Below are 20,640 nucleotides of genomic sequence, written 5' to 3' on the forward strand. Positions count from 1 at the left end.
AAGGGAAACTGGGGACTTCAGTGAATAGAAGGTTGACCAATGCTGGGATTAGTGTTAGAATACTGTATACTTGAAACAAGTGTATGAACAACTTTGTAAATCGTGGTGTTATAATAAAAATAAAATAATTCAAGAATTACTGTATAGTAACTGAGATCAAGATAACTTCATATGGTCAAAAAGATGAAAGTATAAATCCATGAAACACATCGGGGAATGAGAAACAGACATACACCTCTCGACTTAGGTGGTAATTATTTTGGAGCATATAGAAATATAAAATATAGAAATATAGAATATGGAAATAGCAAATCATTATGCCGTACAACTGGAAGTAATTATCAATAAAATTTTACATCTCAAGAAAAAATCGAAATGAGCATATAAACATATAAATACTTGTTGGTTTAAAGATACTATAGTTGGGGGCGATACTACTGCAGGGAGGGCCTTTGCCTTGCATGCAGCCAACTCGGGTTGGATCCCCGGCATTCCATATGGTCCCTTGAGCACCACCAGGAGTAATGCCTAAGTGCAGAGCCAGGTGTGATGCAAAAACAATAGATAAATAAAAATTAAAAAACAAAAAGATACTATGGCAAGTCAATGGGCAAAGCAAAGTTTTCAATGAATGTTGTAGGGATAACTGAATCATTGCTAAACACAGCAGAAGTTAAACACACATAAAACTTAATGATATGGATCACAAATCCTAAGCCTAAGACTAAGATTTCTGGAACAAAATATAGGGAGAAAAGTCTTTGTAAAGTGGGGACAGACAAAGGAATTTTTGCAACACAAAAAAGGAGAAGGAAAAAATCAGTATGCTCGGTTTTTAAGTAAGCCACTTTAAAGCTTTGGCTTTGTATTTTTGTTTTATTTACTTTATTTTATTGTGGTGCTGGGGACCAGACTCAGGGCCTAATGCATGCAAAGTAACTGCACTACTGCCAAAATGCATTCCCAACTACACACTGCTTTTCAAAAGACACCATCAAGTAAATGAAGAAGAAAGCCACAAACTCTTAAGAAAACAAATGCACAAGATGCTACATAATCTGACAAAGGAGATATATATTCAGAGTGTACAAAGAGAACTCTCACATGTCTGGAAGCGAAACAACCCACCTTAAAAATGTAAGAAGAAACAACCGAAAGAGAGAAAGGAGAGTTAGGAGCCAAAAGAACAGATGTTCAGAATCAAGGGTATCGGCGACGGGCAGGAGGAACCCCCAGGAAGTGCCCTGCACACGCATTCTGCAGGCGAGGAGAGGAACTTCAGGGTGATGAGGAGCTCCCCTGACACATGTGAGGATGTCAATGAGCCTTCCACATTGTAAAACATTTTCCTTTTGTTGGTAAGTCAAATAGGTACTGCCATGGGATCCAGCCATTCTGTTTCTAGGTATTTCCTCGTGGGAAAAATTAAACATTCATCAGCCCAAAGACTTCTTCACATATGTCTGAAGTTCCATTTGTAATATCTCCCAAACTAGAAGCAGCCGTTTAGAATGTATATAAATAACTGTGGTATATCCATGACATGGAATACTCAGAAAAAGAATGCCCTAAAATAGGCAACATGCATATACCTCAAAATAATTATGCTGATGAAAAGAAGCAGCTCCCCAAACAAATCCATAACATATTCCATTTAAGTAAGTTTCAGAAAATACAACTGTCAAACACTGCCCTCCCGTTGTTCATCTATTTGCTCGAGCAGGCCCAGTAACATCTCCATTTTTTTGAGACTTGATGTTAAACCAACTTAAAGTGAGAAAAGGTCAGTAAGCTGCTGGGAAGTGAGGTAGAAAATGTAGATTACATAAGGCCTGAAGAAACTTTTGAGGGAATAGAAACGTTTGGTATTTTAATTGTGGCATGATTTCTGGATATTTCTATATGACAAGAGTCATCAAATTGCACACTACAAATATATGCAGTTAGCTGTAGGTCAATTGGACTTCAATAAAGTAATTTTATTTAAAAGGGCCTTATTAAATGCAGTTTTCCTTCCAGCTCATAGAACAACAAACAAACAAACAAAAAAATGGAATCTTTCTTTGGCTGATCAGGAACAGAAGAGAGAGTATACAATTAAATGAAATTACTCAGTTCAATAACACAAGGGATGTTAATACCGGTCAGATGAGTAGGTAAATACACGTGAGAAACAACATACCATTTCCAAAAGAAGTAGTTCTTCTCTTTCTTTCTCTTGATCCAGCAAGTCTTTCTCATAAAGATTTGCCTGATATTGCTTGAAATAAAATTGTGCAGAATGAATGATGAGTTTCTACCCATTTTTAAATATTCCTTCCAATGCCAGGTAAAAGAGGGTACTTACAGGATCCACAGACATTTCCATTCTGTCCAACTCCAACACCGTCTAGGAAGAAGGGTTCAAAAATTATTCAAAAGTAATCCAATTAAGTCAGTTAGTCATTTCTCAAAGAGATGCTTTTTCTGGAGAGAATTTCCAGGTGGAGGCTTCTGCCCGTACTGAGGGCTAAATTTAGAAAACCTCTGTATTTAAATGGACATCTATATTTTAATGCCAGCTATACACTTACACTTTTAAAAGTTTTAACCTAAGAAAGACCAAGTCGAGAAGAATGTTTTAAATACTGATGCATGTGCTTTATTTTTAATAAGCTTCACTGCCACTCTTTGCTGAATTTCTGAATATATTTCAGAAACAAAATATAATATTTTAATTTTTCAAAAACTCCTACTTAAATATATATGAAGCAAGCTATCATTTGGCTTAAGATATTGGCTCCTTTCTACAGAAACAATATTGCGGCACTGTGAGCAAAAGAGAAAACATTACTCAGAATGTGTTCTCTTGGTTTAAACTTTGGTTTATAGAATACATTAATCTGAAATAAATTATTTCAATCAACAGACTGTCAAAAGCAGAGTTCTGTCCTTGCATAAGGAGATGAGTTCTCAGTCACATTTGAGAGAGTAAAGTGATGCATATATTCAGACGTGAAAGCTGTCCATTGCAAATATACCATTAATCTGAAGCCTTATTTTTTTTTTCTTTTTGGGTCACACCTGGCGATGCACAGGGGTTCCTCCTGGCTCATGCACTCAGGAATGACTCCTGGCGGTGCTCAGGGGACCATATGGGATGCTGGGAATCGAACCCGGGTCTGCCGTGTGCAAGGCAAACACCCTACCTGCTGTGCTATCACTCCAGCCCTTGGAGCCTTATTTTTATACCTGGTTTTTAAATTCATGCCATGAAATATCCCTATTAAGTAAAATTACTTCCCATCTTGAAAAACTGATTAGGCTAAGCTATTCCTTTTTCATGCTAAAACTTGAAATAGTTCCCTCAGTGTTTTCATACCAGTTCCTGGGCTTGCTAAACAGAACTTTCATGCATGGGAAAGGTGGATTTCATATTTAAAATACAGCTGTACTCCATAATAAACCTATATTAATCTTTTGATTTAACTATTTCATTTTGTCTACTGATCCTGTGTCATCTCTTTTTTATTATATCTTGGATTAGCTTGCATTGTATCTCAAGCTTTAAAAAGTGCTTTTACGTGCTGAAAGTAGACTATAGACCAAACATGATTGTCACCCATTGCCTCTTTTGCAAACCACAACACCAATAAGAGAGAGAGAACAAAAGGGAATGCCCTGCCACAGAGGTGGGGTGGGATGGGGGGATGGGGGGTGGGAGGGATACTGGGATCCGTGGTGGTGGGAAATGGGCACTGGTGGAGGGATGGGTACTTGATCATTGTATAATTGAAACCCAAACACAAAAATTTGTAAGTCTACAACTGTACCTCATGATGTCTCACTAATAAAATTTTTTTTTTAAAGTGCTTTCAGGGAATAAAGCGATAGCAAAAGCAGGTAGGGTGCTTGCCTTGCATGTGGCCGACCCGGGTTCTATTCCCAGCATCCCATATGGTCCCCTGAACACCACCAGGAGTAATTCCTGAGCTCATGAGCCAGGAGTAACCCCTGTACCGGGTGTGACTCAGAAAGCAAAAAAAAAAAAGTGCTTTTAGAAAAGTAACTTAAATTGTAGTTTAAATTTCTTAAATTGCAAATTTAGTAAGTCAGAAAACATCCGGCAGAGCCAGATAGGAGAACTGAGCCAACCAGATGGGAGAACTGAGCCACACAGCTGAAATGAGGCTGGGGGTCAGAAGGGAGGCTGCTGGGTTCCTTGGGAGAGAGGGCGCACAACGGGATGGGTGTGGTATTGCAATGATGTGCATGGCAAATCATTCACAGCACTGTAAACCCCAGAATCTCAATAAGATATAAATTAAATTTAAAAAGAAGTATCTAGCATTTAAATCAAATGATTCTGTTGAGACGGAAGCAGTCATTGAAGCCCTAGCCAATCAGGGCATTCAAGCCCAATACATCAGGATCCTCTGTGAGCTGTATTGCGGATTCACTACCAGGATCTCACCATTCTACAAAGAAGTGATCATTGATGTCAAGAAAGGGGTGCGGCAGGGTGATACCATTTCACCAAAACTCTTCAGTGCCACCCTCGAGAACATCATGCGACGACTGGAATGGGAAGGAATGGGAGTGAAGATAGATGGTCGGCAACTACACCACCTCCGCTTTGCTGATGACATTGTTTTAATAACACCAAACATCAGCCAAGCGACACAAATGCTGGCCGACTTTGACCGTGAGTGTGGAAAGGTAGGACTACAGCTGAATCTTACGAAGACAATGTTTATGAGAAACAGCCTCGTTCCTGATGCCCCATTCACTCTCAACGGAACGACCATCTCCGAATGCAACAGCTATGTGTACCTAGGTCGAGAGGTCAACATGACAAATGACCTGGCACCCGAGCTGCGCAGGAGGAAGAGAGCGGCTTGGAACGCCTTCCAGAACGTCGAAGAAATAGCTAAGAGGACGAAGAACCTCCGGCTCCAGGCACATCTCTTTGATTCCACTATTCTTCCTGCATTAACATATGCCTCAGAGACCTGGGCCCTACGCAAACAAGATGAGAACGCTATTCAGGTCTCCCAAAGAAGAATAGAAAGAGCTCTGCTTGGAATATCACGTTTCACTCAAATGAGAGAAAGAATCCGGAGTTCCGACATCCGTCGACGATCAAGAATCAGGGACGCTGTCTCATTTGCCAAGGTGTCAAAAATCAGATGGGCTGGTCACGTAATGAGATTTAAAGACGACCGCTGGACTAGAGCTGTTACCAACTGGATTCCACGGGATGTCAAAAGAGCAAGTGGCCACCCACCTACCAGATGGTCAGACTTCTTCGTCAAGATCATGAATGATCGGTTTGAGGCCCTTCATGTTCCCGGAGCGAACAGATGCCATTGGGCTACACTAGCACGCGACAGGGACAAATGGAGACGTTACTGGCGCCCGCTCGAGCAAATCGATGACTAACGGGAAGTTAAGTGATTAAGTGAAGTGATCTAGCATTTATTACTAGTGGAGCGGGGAAGGAAGGAATCAACATTTTTTTTTTCTCACCATCAATGCCTAGCTATTTAGACATGAGCAAAAGAGGCATCTCGTGGGGGGAGAGAGCTCCTGGGGCTGCCTGCAGGTAGGCCGGGCCTGTCCCAGCATCACGGGGTCTCCTGAGCACCACTGGAAGGAGCCCTTGAACACAAAGTCAGGAGAAGCCTCTGAGCATTGCTAGGTGTGGCCCCAAAACAAGAATCAAACCTAACCGCTGAATCCTCAAGCTCAATTTCAGATTCAGAAACGGGACCTCTTTAAGTCTGTCTTTTAACAAAGTCTTTCTTGTTGATTCTACAGTTCCGGATGACTATCGAAATATTTCATCATTTGACTAATTCCAATTTCTTTCTTCAGTTTCATTTTTACTGGAGAATTAGATGGCTGTAATAGTGCTAATGTCTGTGGTTTTATGGACAATGTCATTGCATCTTAACCATAAACAAAAGGCCCAAGGCCCTCTCCCCAAAGTTCTTAGGTCACTTCTAACTCATTTCTTCCTTCCCACCCTTCCCTCATCCTTCTAATACATGAAAACGTCAGTTTTGTGACCCAAGGCCAAGAAACTAACTTTTCCTGCTGGACATCTCCAACAAACCAGATAACAAGATCACATACTAAAAATATTCCATAGGGGCTGGGGTGATAGCACAGCGGATAGGGAGTTTGCCTTGCACGTGGCCAACCCGGGTTCGATTCCCAGCATCCCATATGGCCCCCTGAGCACCGCCAGGAGTAACCCCTGTGCATCATCAGGTGTGACCTGCATAGCCAGGAGTAACTCCTGTGCATCACCAGGTGTGACCCAAAAAGCAAAAAAATAAATGAATTAAAATATTCCATTAACACACATATACATTTATTGCATGTACATATTCACTTGTACATACATGTGTATATATTATGCATTATACATACTAAAAGAAGACAAGAAACTGAGATACTATGTTATCTTATTGCAAAAAGAATGCTCCTGGACTGGTACTCTAGTCCTGGTTTTGCCACTTACTAATAAGACCTTGATACCCTAGAAGTCTTCAGGCCAAATGCATCTCAAAAGCAGACAGGCACACTGAACTATCCAAAGCCCTCCTCTCAGCTAAGTTTATGTCAATTGTGGCTTTCCTAATTTTACTGGTAAAGTGTGTCTGGATTACAGGTGCTTATAAATAAAGTCTGGTTAAATTAGTAATATTAATGAACAGTATTTGTTAGTGTGAACTTAAAACGTGCTAAGTTCACTCACTGATATAATCATTGTGGATTATACAGGGGACATGGCTTGTCCCCTAAAGGAGGAGACTTCAGATCTATTTGGATCACACACCGACCAAATCAACAACTAATTCTAAGCCCTCCTGCACGGTTTAATTTTACCATAGTGCTATCCTATCAAGCGTGCTCTGCACCATTTCCAGGCCAGATACACAAATGCTCGGGTCAGGGAGATACTTACTCTTTTCACAATAGCCAGAACATCCTTATCTTTTTCCTGACACAGGAGTTTTCTCACACACATTTCTAATTGCTGAAGTAAATACTTATCTGCAGGGATGTTCAGAGTTGATTTCACTTTAGGCAAGAGGCAGCAAAGTTTTATCCTGTAACACATCAAACGGGGTTTCCTTTTGAGTGACGTTAGCAAATAAGAAGAGGAGTAAGAACATTCACTTTGTCGAGAGCCTGGAATTCCTTTATTATGAAGCAATAAATTACGGAGTGTGTATAACAAGGGCAACATCCATTCTTCTGGTGCTGACACTCGAGAAGGAATACAATCAACAAAATCCTTTGCTATCCTGGAACTTACATTCTAGTCTGGGGCAGGGAAAGAGGAAATATATAAGTCAAATGTCAGGACATGACCAGTGCTACAGAGTAATGAGGTGAGGGCACACCAGAGGAGAGGACATAATTTTCAAACAGGTCTTCAGAGAGGATTTCCGTGTCAGTGCAAAGGTGATGTTTATGTGCAGACCTAAGGAATAGCACCTCTGCCTGCTCCAATACCCTCGCAGATGAGATTAGTCTCTTGGCTGACATCCCTGGGGCGTCTTTGGTACCGAGGCAGAATGCCCTCCCTTCCAGCGAGGTCCTGGCAGCCTCCACACCTGACCTCCACACCCTATCAGCAGGCCTGGGTCCATATCTTCTCAACTATGTGGCCACATATGTTCGTAGACCTTTTTCTGCATCCAATCACACTGCTCACAGTTAACCTTCCTGTCACTGAGCAACAAAGGGCAGGAAAGGAAAAAAGCAATGTCCATCCTTAACCCTCAGAGACCCTCCCACAGCGGGGGCTAACTACAAAGATTGACCCTCAGCACAGCAGGAGCTCAGAGAACCCAATGGGAAGACGCATGCGTAGAACCCCACTGGGTCAATGAGTGAGAACAGTAACAGGGAAACTCAACCAGCAACAGATAGCCCTGTCATCTCCGAGGATGACGTTAGTGGAACTATGTGGAGGATGTTAGATGAGCCCAAAGAACAATGGCACAGACAGTCAGCAACAAGAAAGTATGAGAGTCGAAATGAGAAAACTGTAACAGAAATAAAGAGTGTGGTGGATGGTATTAAAAACAATGATAGCAACAGAAGGTCTGGACAGAAAAATAACAGTAGCTGTGGAAAAGATCAAGGAACTCCAAGATGAGATGCGGGAAACCTAGAAAATAAGAAAAGATGGAGGGGGGGAGTCTGAAAACAAACTTGAGTCCTTGCACACGCCAAGCCCTGAGTCCCGGACCAAAGTCATCTCCCCAGTCCCTCTTTAAGGAAGTAAAGGCACACATACTTTATATTCATTATACTTTACATACTCCATTCTAATAAATTACTTTCATAATCTTTTAATGGGCAGGAGTGATAGCACAGTGGGTAGGGCATTTGCCTTGCACGCAGCCAACCTGAGTTCGATTCCTCTGCCCCTCTCAGAAAGCCCGGCAAGCTACTGAGAGTATTCCACCCACACGGCAAAGCCTGGCAAGCTACCTGTAATGTATTTGATATGCCAAACACAGTAACAACAAGTCTCACAGTGGAGACATTACTGGGTCCATTCGAGCAAATCGATGAACAACAGGAGGATAGTGACAGTGACAGCGAATTTTGTAAAAAAATTAAAAGAGTAAAATTCCTGGTACTAATCTCGGCCATTCTTGGGTGTTAGTCTCCTATTTTGTTACTTTATGTTCCCCAGATGAATGCAGTCTTTCTATGTCTATCCCTTTCTTTCTGAGTCATTTCGATTAACATGATACTTTCCATGTAGTACCACTTGTATGTAAATTTCATGACTTCCTCTTTTCTCACAGCTGCATAGTACTCCATTGTGTAAATGTAATAAAGTTTCTTTCACCAGTCATCTGTACTTGGGCACTCAGGTTTTTTCCAGATTCTGGCTATTGTAAAGGGTGCGGCAATGAACAAACAAGTACAGATGTCACTTCGACTATACTTTTTTGCCTCTCTGGGATATATTCCCAGGAGTGGTATTGCTGGGTCAAATGGGAGCTCAACCCAAGCACAAAAATGTGTAAGTCTACAACTGCACCTCATGGTGTCTCACTAATAAAAATTTTTTTTAAAAATGAAAGATTAAAAAAAAATGAAAAGAAAAGGAGCACTGCGTGAATAGGAAGAGTGAAGGTGGTGCTGTAGTCGCTCAAAGGCCCAGTAGAGGGAGCTAGACTCCGTGTGGCTTCTATGCAGCAAACTGACCCAAACAGGCTGGAGGAAGGATTTTACAGGACCTGGCAGTAGCCGTTTGCAGAATGGCTTTTATTTTCAGTGTGATTAAAAAAAATGAATAAGAATAAATTAAAGCCATTGGAGTGCTTTTGTGGGAGAGGGCAATAATCTGAGCACGTTTGGAAGTCTGGCCACTGCACTGACTCTAGCAGCTTGAAGTCCAGGCCAGAAGGAAGGAAGCCCAGGTGAGGCTCCTGCAATAAGGCAGGCAGCACACAAGGGCGGCCTCCGTGCAGGCAGCAAACAATGCTCGGATTCATTTCAGTGAGATGTGCTGAGGACTTAAAGTGGGGTGGCAGCGGGTAGGTGACAGGATGGGGTGGTTTTTCTCCTGCGCAAGTGGCAAAAAAGATGCAATGATTCCTTCCAAGTGGAGGACATGCAGAGGAGGAAGATGGGAAATCGATCATCACAGACTAAGCCTGAGACGCCCGTAGATACTTGCTAGGAAAGCCAAGGGGACACATGGCTCAGGTCTCCTGCTGGGAAGCAGCCCGGAATCTGATCTTGGACAGCCCGGCTGCTGTGGGAGCTGAGATGGGCACTGACATTCAGGCAGTACCAGGCGATGAAGCAAGAGGGAGAAGTGGGTGGAGAAGCAGGAATCAGGTAGAGACAGGAACTGCAGGAAAGCACAGGATGCCTGGCGGGAGAAGACACTCAAAGGAAACGGACTGGGGCAAAGGCTCCCCAGATATGACTGACGTATTGCTTATTTGTCTGCTTTGAGGCCACATCCTTCAATGTTCAGGGTGTCTCCTGGCTCAGCGACCACCCCTGGGGTGCTGGGGATTAAACCTGGGTTAGTCATGTGCAAGGTAAGCACTTTAATCCCGGGCACTATTTCTCCCATCTGACTTTTTATCTCTGCACCAAACCTTAAGACAATGAAGTCCCACCCGAGTGTTCCCAGGATGCTCTCTTGGCTGAGCAACTGGCTAAGGAAGTCTTCGTATACAGAATATTTGGGATCGTTTAGCCACACAGCTCACTCAGAGGTGCTCACAAGCCTGGTGATGTTCTCTCTAAGGAATTACAAGCCCCCCAAAGAGGATTCTTTTCATTTTGAATGGCTGAGACAGCTCCTCTGAAAATAAGTCATCATTTTCCACTCTTGATATTGTCTAGATGCAGTGATTTTTTTTTTTTTTTTGCTTTTTGGGTCACACCCGACAATGCACAGGGGTCACTCCTGGCTCATGCACTCAGGAATTACTCCTGGCAGTGCTCGGGGGATCATATGGGATGCTGGGAATCTAACCTAGGTTGACCACGTGCAAGGCAAAGGCCCTACACACTGTGCTATCGCTCCAGCCTCAAGATTCAGTGAATTTTAAATTTTAAACACTTCCTAAAGAAAAATCAGCCACAACTAAGAGTGAGTACATACCTACTTGATCCTTTATAACCTCAGGTTGGTCTAGAAAACCCAGCAGGCCCTACACAATAGACACACCGCTGCAGTAGTGATTTATGTCTATAGCAATGCCAGGCCCATGATTAGGAGACACTGTTTCTTGAAAGTGCTATCTTTCCAAAAGCTAGATGTGTATGGTGTTGATGGACCAATTTCTTTGGCGTGCAGTCAAAGCAGGAGAGTGAGAACCGTGACAAACTGCTACACAATGCTCTCTTACCTAAGAAAAAGTGAGCGCTTGTGAAACAACGGACAGCTAATCTTCACTTGCTTTTTTGATTGGTGTGTTGCTCTCTTTCAATGCTACCAGTCATACTGAAAGCCTAAAAATGATTTTATTCCTTTCAATTTTTCCAACTGCTTGATCATCATCAAACTGTTTTCCAAGAATCACAACTTTGGAGGCCAGAAAGAGAATATGATACCAAAGTGCTTGCACTGCATGTGATTAACCCCAGTTGTATACCTTACACTGGATATGGTCCCCTGAACGCCACCAGGAATGACCCCCTGAGCAAAGAGCCATAATTCCCTAAGCAGCACAGGTGTGACCCAAACTTCCCATCCTCCCTTCACCTCCCTCTACCCCCGTTGTGAGAAATTTCCGTCAGTCCAGTCAGAGTTGCAGAGACAAGTCAGGTGAGAAGAATGTAGACGCACAAAGGACCACAGCTCTCTCTGGCACTGTGGCAAAGAGGAGCTTTTCATTATCTCTTTTTATTTGCTTTCCTATCATGCAGAGAATTCAGCAAAGCAGAAAAAAATCATCAACAAAGGAATGTTGGGACACAGACTAAACATATCTCATAAGGACACCAAAGCATACATTGTCCTGCCATGTCCATGAAGCAAATGGCCACAAACTCCGGGGAGGAACACAAGGTCGAATATGCAGGCTCTGTGCCTCCATAGGTCACGACCTCCTCACACCTGGGATCTGGGATAAGCAGGAGGGCTGTTTATAGAAGGGCTGTTTTCTTGTGCTGCCAGGAGTTAATGTAAGACCAAGGCAGATGAAGGAAGACTTATTAACCCAGAATCACAAGCTTCAGCTTGCCCACTTAATTCAAAGTGAGGTCCGGATACTGCTTCCTGCTTGCAGGGCAGCATCCGAGGACTCATCCTCATGATCTGGCTAGGCACCAACATCACTGCATGTGGCTAACCCCAGTTCTATACCCCACACTGTATATGGTCCCCTGAACTCCACCAGGAGTGACCCCTGAGCAAAGAGCCCCAACTCCCTAAGCAGCACAGGTGTGGCCCAAACTTCTCATCCCCCCTCCAGCTGCATCCCTCCCCCTCCCCCACAAAAAAAAAGATTCACAACATTGGGCTGGAAAGCAAACTCAATAGCTCATGCTTTGCATACAGGAGGCCTGGGATGGATCTCTGGGACATCATGGGCCCCGAATACCAAGGAGAGTGAGTCCCAAGAGTCTGGAAAAGCTTCCGCAGCACACCATTGAACCCGGTATGACAACAGACCACAGCTTCCGTTGAAAAACTGTTACCAACACCATCTGACACATGAGCTATTCAGGAAGTGCTAAATGCTAAATGAATTATCTCACCTCTCATTTATAGAGTGAATCCAATGCAGCTGAATTTTCTGTACTTTCTCACACCACAAATACAAAACAAAATCTCTAAATCTGTTCCCTTTACTTTATACTCATAAAATTCTAACTTTGAGTTTTTCAGTATCTTTTGGCCATTCTTGGCATATTTTCTCTCCACAGAAACTCTTTCTCTTCCTAGCTCCTTGCCAATTCTTCCTGTTAAAAAGTATATAATTGCAGGTGGCTCCTGCCAGCTGTCGAATAAAAAGGACACTTGGGTCTCTTGAGCTTGAAAACAGTGTGTAGCTAGCCTGTGAAATTTCAGCAGGGGGCGCTGGAGCTCTGCTCAGAAATTCTTGGATAAGGGACAAGGGATATTTTTCTACAAATCTGAGTTCAAGTTCGGAGGAAAGATAATGAGCACAGAATACAGAAATTTAAGAATTTACTTTCTCTTGACTCATCATACAATATTGAAATAACTCAAAAATAGGATACGTGTAGCTAATATCACCAAACTGTACACTTAAAATGGTCTAAATGACAAATTTCATGATAAACACACATATGCATTTTTTTACTACATTAAAAAATTAATTCTTGTTTGGAAAGAAAAGAAAAAGCAAACTAAGTTCCATCAACTCTCAAGCAAGCCATTTTCAAATGTTTTCCAGTTAATTAACCCAATTCCAGTTGACATTAGCTGAATTTCAAAAATGTAAGGTAATCAGACCCAAAATATTTTGTAAAAGACTTCAACACAAGTTAAATTCTCTGAGTAACTGGTGCTCTGAAATGGACAGCTCCTTTCCAAACAAACTTTGAACTTTTTTTCTTTAATTTTAGAAGCCAGATAAAATTAGTATTGTCTACTCATTACCTGCTCTGACTGCAGGTGTGTACCACAGAGCCGGGGACATCAAACCTCAGACATCATAAAATGATGATGCTTCCAAGGCTGATCAATGCTCATCAGCTAAGACTATTGAGAATTTCAAAATGATAAATTCTTTACTTTGATTTTACAGTTGACCAAAATAATTTGTGAATATTCACTAAAATCATACATTAAAAAATGAAAATTTTAGCTATTTTCTTGGATTGATACCATACCTCACATTTGCCACTGGATCGTTTGTCAGTTCAATAGCAGGCAGAAAGAAATATTTACAGAAGAACGATCTGGAAAAAATCTCTATAATAAATTCACAGGTATCCAAAAATCGGAGTCTATTCCAGTAACTTTTTCCTTGACCCAGTTCTAGAAACCAAAAAAAAAAGATACTGCAAGTTTAATTTTTCCTTACATGTGACAAAGTTAGACATAAAATTCATGACAAGTTTCCTTATGACTACAATTTGTTTAGCAGATACAAGAGATAAAAGAAAAAACTCTATTGTATAACTTAAATTTACTAATACCTCCAAAGACAAAGAAAGTTTAAATATGCAATTCCATAAGAATGTACTAAGTACTAAATTAATGTGTAGACTAATTTTTTTTATCACTCATTGTCTGCCAAGTACTTTTCACATAATGTATCATTTATTTTGTTTGTGTGTTTTGGGGACACGCCAGCTGTGCTAGGGATCACTCCTGGTGACACTCAGGGGAGGATGTGGGGTGCCAGGGATCACACCTGCTCAGTTCCTGAGTAAGGCAAGCCCCTGCCCTTCTGTACTATGCTCTGGCCCCCATATATTAGGTCATTTAAATTTAAAAAGCGATTCCATGGGATGAGCATATACTTATCCCTCCTCAAATACAAAGATACCAAAATTCAGAGAAGTTAAAGTCACAAAGCTAGAAAGTACACTCAAAATTCAAAGCAGTTCTCTATGATTTAAAAATCCTTTATCAATCAAATATACTGTTTTCTTCTTTACATTTCAAAAACAATCTTTTGAATTTTATAAATTCATTGTGCAAACAATGAATTATCAAATTCATATGATAATTTGGGTTAATATTTAAAAGTAATTTTATCACTTATTCAAAAGCAGAAGGCTTAATATTTAAAAACATAATACTGTTTCAAAATAAAACTTCCAAAGATGATATCCTATCACTGAGAAATAAAAACTGAATTTAAACTAATAAAATGAAAGATTAAAGCTTACTGAGCATGATTTTTCTTAAATAAAATTTTATGTACTTGAACATTAAAATATTTTTTAAATTTACATTCACTGACTGATTCAATTGTTTAAGACTTTAGATACTAGCAAGGCTTATTAAATTCACATTAACCTAATTATGCATGGCAAAACAGTAGAGAAAGTCAGACCAAACTGAAACCAACTAGCTGTTTGCTTTCCCTTTTTTTGTTTTTTTCCAAAAAGAAAGACAAAGGTTACTTACGTTCAATTAATTTTTGAATCACCTCATGTCTCTGGTCTTGCTTACGATTATAACGTAAAAAAATGCATAGAGTCCGTGAAGCTGCCTTTTGGACAGGTAAGACATTCTTAAAGAAATGAAAAAGGAGAAGAATTAAACTACACTAGAAGTAAGTAATTTCTGGACAACGTAGCACCCACAAACTGGCTACGAGTAAGAACAGTATCATTTCAATTGCCAGAGTACATTGGCAAATTAACAAATTCAACCCACTACCAAGTTTATTTACCGTCACTTATCCAGATGTGATTCATGTGTGACTTCATTTCCCTGTTACTTCTCAGGAAAATAACCCAACTCATCCTTAATAATCATTGATCCAAGATATTCGCAAGTACATACCAGTCTAACGCAGAGCACCAAAACTGAGCAGCAGGCTGCAGAGATGGTACAAAGGTTAAGGTGCTTGCCCAGCACATGGCAATGGCCATGACCCTGGGTCAAATCCCACAACAGTACATGGTCCCCCAAGCAGACTGACAAGTGTGGCAGCCGCTGAGCACAGAGCCAGTTATGGCCCCTAAGCACTGCAGAGTCTGGCCAAACAACAACAAAGGCTGAGCCGCTTCTAAAATCTGAATTTCGGGAGTCCAGGACCACAAACGCTTTCATCTTTCTGGCTACATCCTGCCTCTCACCCTGAACTCAGTCACAGAGGCAGCTGGTCTGGGACACCATGTCAGTCACTCCTACCAGTGTTCTAAATTCCCTTGTGTCTGCTGAATTTCTGTCACAACTGGGAAGAATGGTCATCTATTTTAAAAAATATTGAAATAACATTATTTTTCTTATCAGTGTTTCTCAACCAGGGGTCATATGACCCCTGTGGGTTCCCAGGGCTTTCTAAGGAGGACACAGGTGAAAACTACATCAATGGGGGACCACAGCTCAAGACTGGAAGTGCTAGGACAGGGGGGTCACAGAAAGAAACAAGACTGGAAGGGGTCATGGTCAGAAAAAGGTTGAGAACACTGGTTTCCATGACTACATGTCAGAAGCTCAATTCTGAATGAATTCAACCAGCTTCATAGAATTTGGGATCAAACTATGATTTGAGAAAACTCTTTCAACAGGTTTACTGTATTCAGAATAAATTCATTTCTACCATCTTAATTTACAAATTAATATTATAATATTTCATTCTTGAGATTCAAATAATGATAGAGGCATGCTTTCATTTTTAAATAAAACTTTATATTATCAAGAGAATACTGAATTTCACATCTCCTATTTTATATTAGCTATTTCCATTCTAGTGGACACTAATCTATGAGCTATTTTTTAATGTGTTGCATATTGAAAGAATACTTGCTATGGCAAAAGAAGAAAAGTTAAGAAATGTATATAGAAACACCAGTGTTTCTAAATTTTATAAAAGAATGATAAATTTTAGAAAAATGAACTTAAGTAAAAGTATGTTACTTTGCTTTCATTTTGTGTACAATGACAGAATTACAAATATTATATATTATTCACTAGAGCAATAGAACAGCGGGTAAGGCGTTTGCCTTGCACATGGCCAACCCAGGTTCGATTCCTCCGTGCCTTTCAGAGAACCTGGCAAGCTACCAAGAGTATTTGGTCCACAAGGGAAAGCCTGACAAGCTACCCGTGACATATTCTATATGCCAAAAATAGTAACAGCAAGTCTCACAATTTGTTGTGAGATGTTACTGGTGCCCGCTTGAGCAAATCAATGAACAATGGGAAGACAGTGCTACAGTGCATATGAGAAAATATATTTTACTTCATAATATATAATATATATAATATTTATAGTATTAGCTAAGTAGGTACCTTTTTGCTTAGAAATCAGTGATAAATATAATTATGTCAAAAGCACCCAAAAGGCAACTTGAAGAAGCTGACAATTTATGTGACAGTTGTCACATAAATGACAACTACAATTAATTAAAACATTATTATCAGCATGTTAAAAATGAGTTAACAGAGAAAATAATAAAAAACAAAATTCATTTGCCCCTACTGGATGTGACTATGCATCAACAACTCCTATTTCTTAATATTAATAGTAAAGTAAGTAAGTAAAGGCCCTCCCGTTGATCATCGATTTGCTCGAGCGGGCCCAGTAACGTCTCCATTGGAGACTTTGTTGTTACTGTGTCTGGCATATCGAATACTCTCGGTAGCTTGCCAGGCTCTCCGAGAGGGGAATATTAATAATTAGATGGAAAGAACTAGTGATGTACTTCTTATTGCAGTAAGTAGGGTAATCAAATATCCCCAATAAGACTTTTAAAAAGGCATTTCATCAAATAAAAATGCCATTAAAATGAAGAAGAAATGAGAGAATTCCTTTTTTATAAAATCATTCTTTTGGACATTATAAGGAAATGATAGACCCATGCAAAGATGTTCAATAGGTGATGAGAGGAAATATACAAGGAACCAAGAAAATACTTGGAACAACTGATATTAGACTTGTAGGAAGACACTGATAGAAATACAGTAATAGCTGGAGACCTCAACTCCTCTCTGTCACCTCTCGATAGATCAACCAGACTAAAGTTCAGCAGGAAATACTGGTCTTGAAGGAAAAAATGGAAGAGAGGGGATTACTACACACACACACACACACACACATTCTTAATGACTTTGACTTTTCATCCCCCAAAAGATGAATATACAAACTCCAATGAACATGGGACATTCACCAAAATAAACCACATGCTGGGACACAAAATACGTCTCCACAAGGAGAATAGAAATCGTATCAACTATATTCTCAGACTATGACACAGTGAAAATAAAAGTTTATTACAAACAGAAATGGAAAAACAACTCAAACACCTAGAAATTAAACAGCTTACCACTGAACAATCAGTGAATCAAAGAAGAAATACAAGGATTCCTGGAAATTTAAAAAATCATCAGAGATTACTTTGAAAATCTGTATGCCACAAAACTAGAGAACTTAGAAGAAATGAATAAATTTTTGAACTCCTATAAACTCCCAACAAGATGTAGAACACCTGAACAGACCTAACACTACAAAAGACATCAAAATGGTAACCAAAAGTATCCCCAAAAACCAAAGCCCAGGCCCAGATGCGTTCACTAGTGAGTTCTTTTAAACCTTTAAAGAAGACTTACTGGGACTGGAGCAATAGCACAGCAGGTAGGGCATTTGCCTTGCCCAAGGGAGACCCAGGTTCGATTCCCAGCAACTCATATGGTTCCCTGAGCACCACCAGGGATAATTCCTGAGTGCAGAGCCAGGAGTAACCCCTGTGCACTGCCGGGTATGACCCAAAAAGCAAAAGAAAGAAAGAAAGAAAGAAAGAAAGAAAGAAAGAAAGAAAGAAAGAAAGAAAGAAAGAAAGAAAGAAGAAAAAGAAGAAGAGGAAGGAAGGAAGGAAGGAAGGAAGGAAGGAAGGAAGGAAAGAAAGAAACAAAGAAAGAAAGAGAGAGAAAGAAAGAGTAGGATAACATTGTTTTGTCCTTCCTGCATAGCCTCAAGTAGCTTGGGTTTATTGTGTTACTCCCATCACAGTGCTTCCATTCCTCTGTTTATTTGTAACTTCTTTTTTTGTGCTCTGTTGACTTGTCAATATTGTTTTTCTCTTCTCCTTAAGTCCTTTGCATAGTTATTCAGAGCAATGTCCTTTTTGTATGGACACAAGAAGACAGCATATGCTATGCTTTTGTAACATGATTCTCAGTGGTATTTTCCTCCTGGGCATCTGTTCTTTGACCTAAGCCTCAGCTGCCCTTACTTCCTAGAACCCCCAAAAGCAGTGTACCAATGAGGGACTGGATGGAACCAGGGCAAGCGGTAAGCTATGTGTTACCCTGGCATCGAGATGGGCCTGGCCAAAGTGCCTAATGCTTAACTATAAATTAAGAGCATGGTCATGGACAAATGCTGTCCTGATCCAAAATGTAATAACTAGATTCAGACCCTGCTAGGTTTAGGAATGATTAATCTGGCCTGAACACTGTAGTCTGAGTCTCTGACAAGATGTTCCCAGGAGAGCTGCCCTACAAGCCTCAATGTATCTCTTACTATGTTCATACAAAAGTAACTAGTATTAAGATGTTAAGATAATTGAATTTTTGGATATGGAAAGGAGAAAACACTTTAGGAGGTATTTTGCCCTTGGGCAGTGAGGAAGGGCTTTGAAATATCTCTTAGGTGATGTTTCCTTTGGCTAAGACTTCCTTTAATCCCATCAACAGCCAAGACTCAGAGACTATAAAACCCAGCTCCGGGAAGCGCGCAACATCTTATCATCTCATTCCTACTTTGGACAAACTGGCAGGCTACCGAATGTAACGTGCCCACACGGCAGAGTCTGGCAAACTCCCCGTGGCGTACCCAATATGCCAAATACCAGTAACAATGAAGGATCTCATTCTCCTAACTCTGAAAGAGCCTTGAATATGGCACATTTTTAAAAAAAAATCTCAGGGCTAAGACAAAGGAGATGTTACTGGGGCCTGCTGGAGGCAATCAACAAATACCAGGATGGTTGTGATAGTGATTGATTGTGATGTTTCCTTTGAACCTGGCAGGTCCTCAGGAAGGGCTTTCTTATGTTGATTTTGCTACCTAACTGAATGTAGAGTCAGCCCAGAGTATGGAAGTTGGAGAGAAAGAGCTGAAGAGAGATGAGAGAGAACAGGGTGACAAGATGGGCCGCGGGGACAGAGAGAAGAGTGTAGAAGAATACTGAAGCAGGTACCTGGAGAGAAAGAGCCCAGGATGTGAGATGAAGCGCAGAGATATGAGCAGGAGTGATCGAAGGAGACAGGAATGAGGAGCAGAGGAAGACTAGGATGGGAGGTTCTGAGAGACTGGGGCAGGTGCTTGGGGAGAATAGAATAAATGGCATCTGATCAACGAACTGGCTCCCCCCCCCCCCCCCCGCCCCAGGAGTTTATACAAGGAAGGGAGGGAGGGAGGGAGGGAGGGAGGGAGGGAGGAAGGAAGGAAGGAAGGAAGGAAGGAAGGAAGGAAGGAAGGAAGGAAGGAAGGAGAAAGAAAGAAAGAAAGAAAGAAAGAAAGAAAGAAAGAAAGAAAGAAAGAAAGAAAGAGAAACAGAGAAAGAAAAACGAAGAGAGAAAGAAAGAAGACGGTGCTAATCCTATTCAGGCTCTTCTAGGAAACTGAAATAACAGAAACACTCCCAAAAGTTTCTATGAAACAAGCACTATCCTGATACCAACAGCAGACAGAGTCACCATTAAAAAAGGAGAAGTATGGACCAATATTCCTGATCAACACAAACACAAAGATCCTCAACAAAATACTACTGAATCGAACAACTCAGCAAAATAAAACAACTTTATACCATGACCAAGTGGGATTCATCCAGGAACACAAGGATGGTTTAACATACACAAATCAGTCAACATAATATTCCATATCAATTAAAGAAAAAAATATCATGAGTATATCAATGGATGAAGAGAAAGCATTTGACAAGATCCAGCACCCATTCATGATTGAAAAAAAAACTCATGATTTAAAAAAAAAACTCAACAAAATGGGAACTGAAGAAACTTTCTTCAATATTGTCAAGGTCATTTACCTACCACAAGCCCACAACATGCATTATTCTCAACGAGCAAAAACTAAAAGACTTCCTTTAGGATCAGGCACAAGACAAGACTGCCCACTCTCACCACTCCTATTCAATATAGTACTAGAAATACTTGCCATAGCAGTTAGGCAATAAAAAGATATGAAGAGCATCCAGATAGGAAAGGAAGAAGCTCTCACTATTTGCAGATGATAGACTGTATTTAGAAAACCCTAAAGACTACAGAAAAACTCCTAAAAACAATAATTTGCTTAGTGAAAATGGCAGACAACAAAATTAACATGCAAAAGCCCAGGGCTTTCTTATATGCAAATAATGAAATAGAAGAGAATTTGAAAAACAATCCCATTCACAATTGTACCTCAGAAAATCAAGTACTTCAGAATCAACTTAACCAAAAAAGTGAAAGATCTAAACATGAAAACTACAAAACACTAC

The 20,640-nt window shown here is 40.6% G+C and overlaps 1 protein-coding gene across 2 annotated transcripts in view; it reads right to left on the reverse strand.

Moving 5' to 3' along the window:
* Window positions 1-20,640, reverse strand: part of PPP4R4 (protein phosphatase 4 regulatory subunit 4) — a 121,646-nt gene that overhangs the window by 10,610 nt on the left and 90,396 nt on the right. For both annotated transcript variants that reach the window (XM_056133127.1, XM_056133128.1), the window contains 5 exons: window positions 14,597-14,702; window positions 13,348-13,495; window positions 6,956-7,100; window positions 2,348-2,389; window positions 2,183-2,260 (listed from right to left, as the gene is read on the reverse strand). In XM_056133127.1, coding sequence (XP_055989102.1) covers window positions 2,183-2,260; window positions 2,348-2,389; window positions 6,956-7,100; window positions 13,348-13,495; window positions 14,597-14,702 — 519 coding nt within the window. The remainder of the gene's footprint in view (window positions 1-2,182; window positions 2,261-2,347; window positions 2,390-6,955; window positions 7,101-13,347; window positions 13,496-14,596; window positions 14,703-20,640) is intronic.

The sequence above is a fragment of the Sorex fumeus genome, unplaced genomic scaffold, assembly GCF_029834395.1.
Source record: "Sorex fumeus unplaced genomic scaffold, SorFum_2.1 ptg000098l, whole genome shotgun sequence".
NCBI classification, from domain to species: domain Eukaryota; kingdom Metazoa; phylum Chordata; class Mammalia; order Eulipotyphla; family Soricidae; genus Sorex; species Sorex fumeus.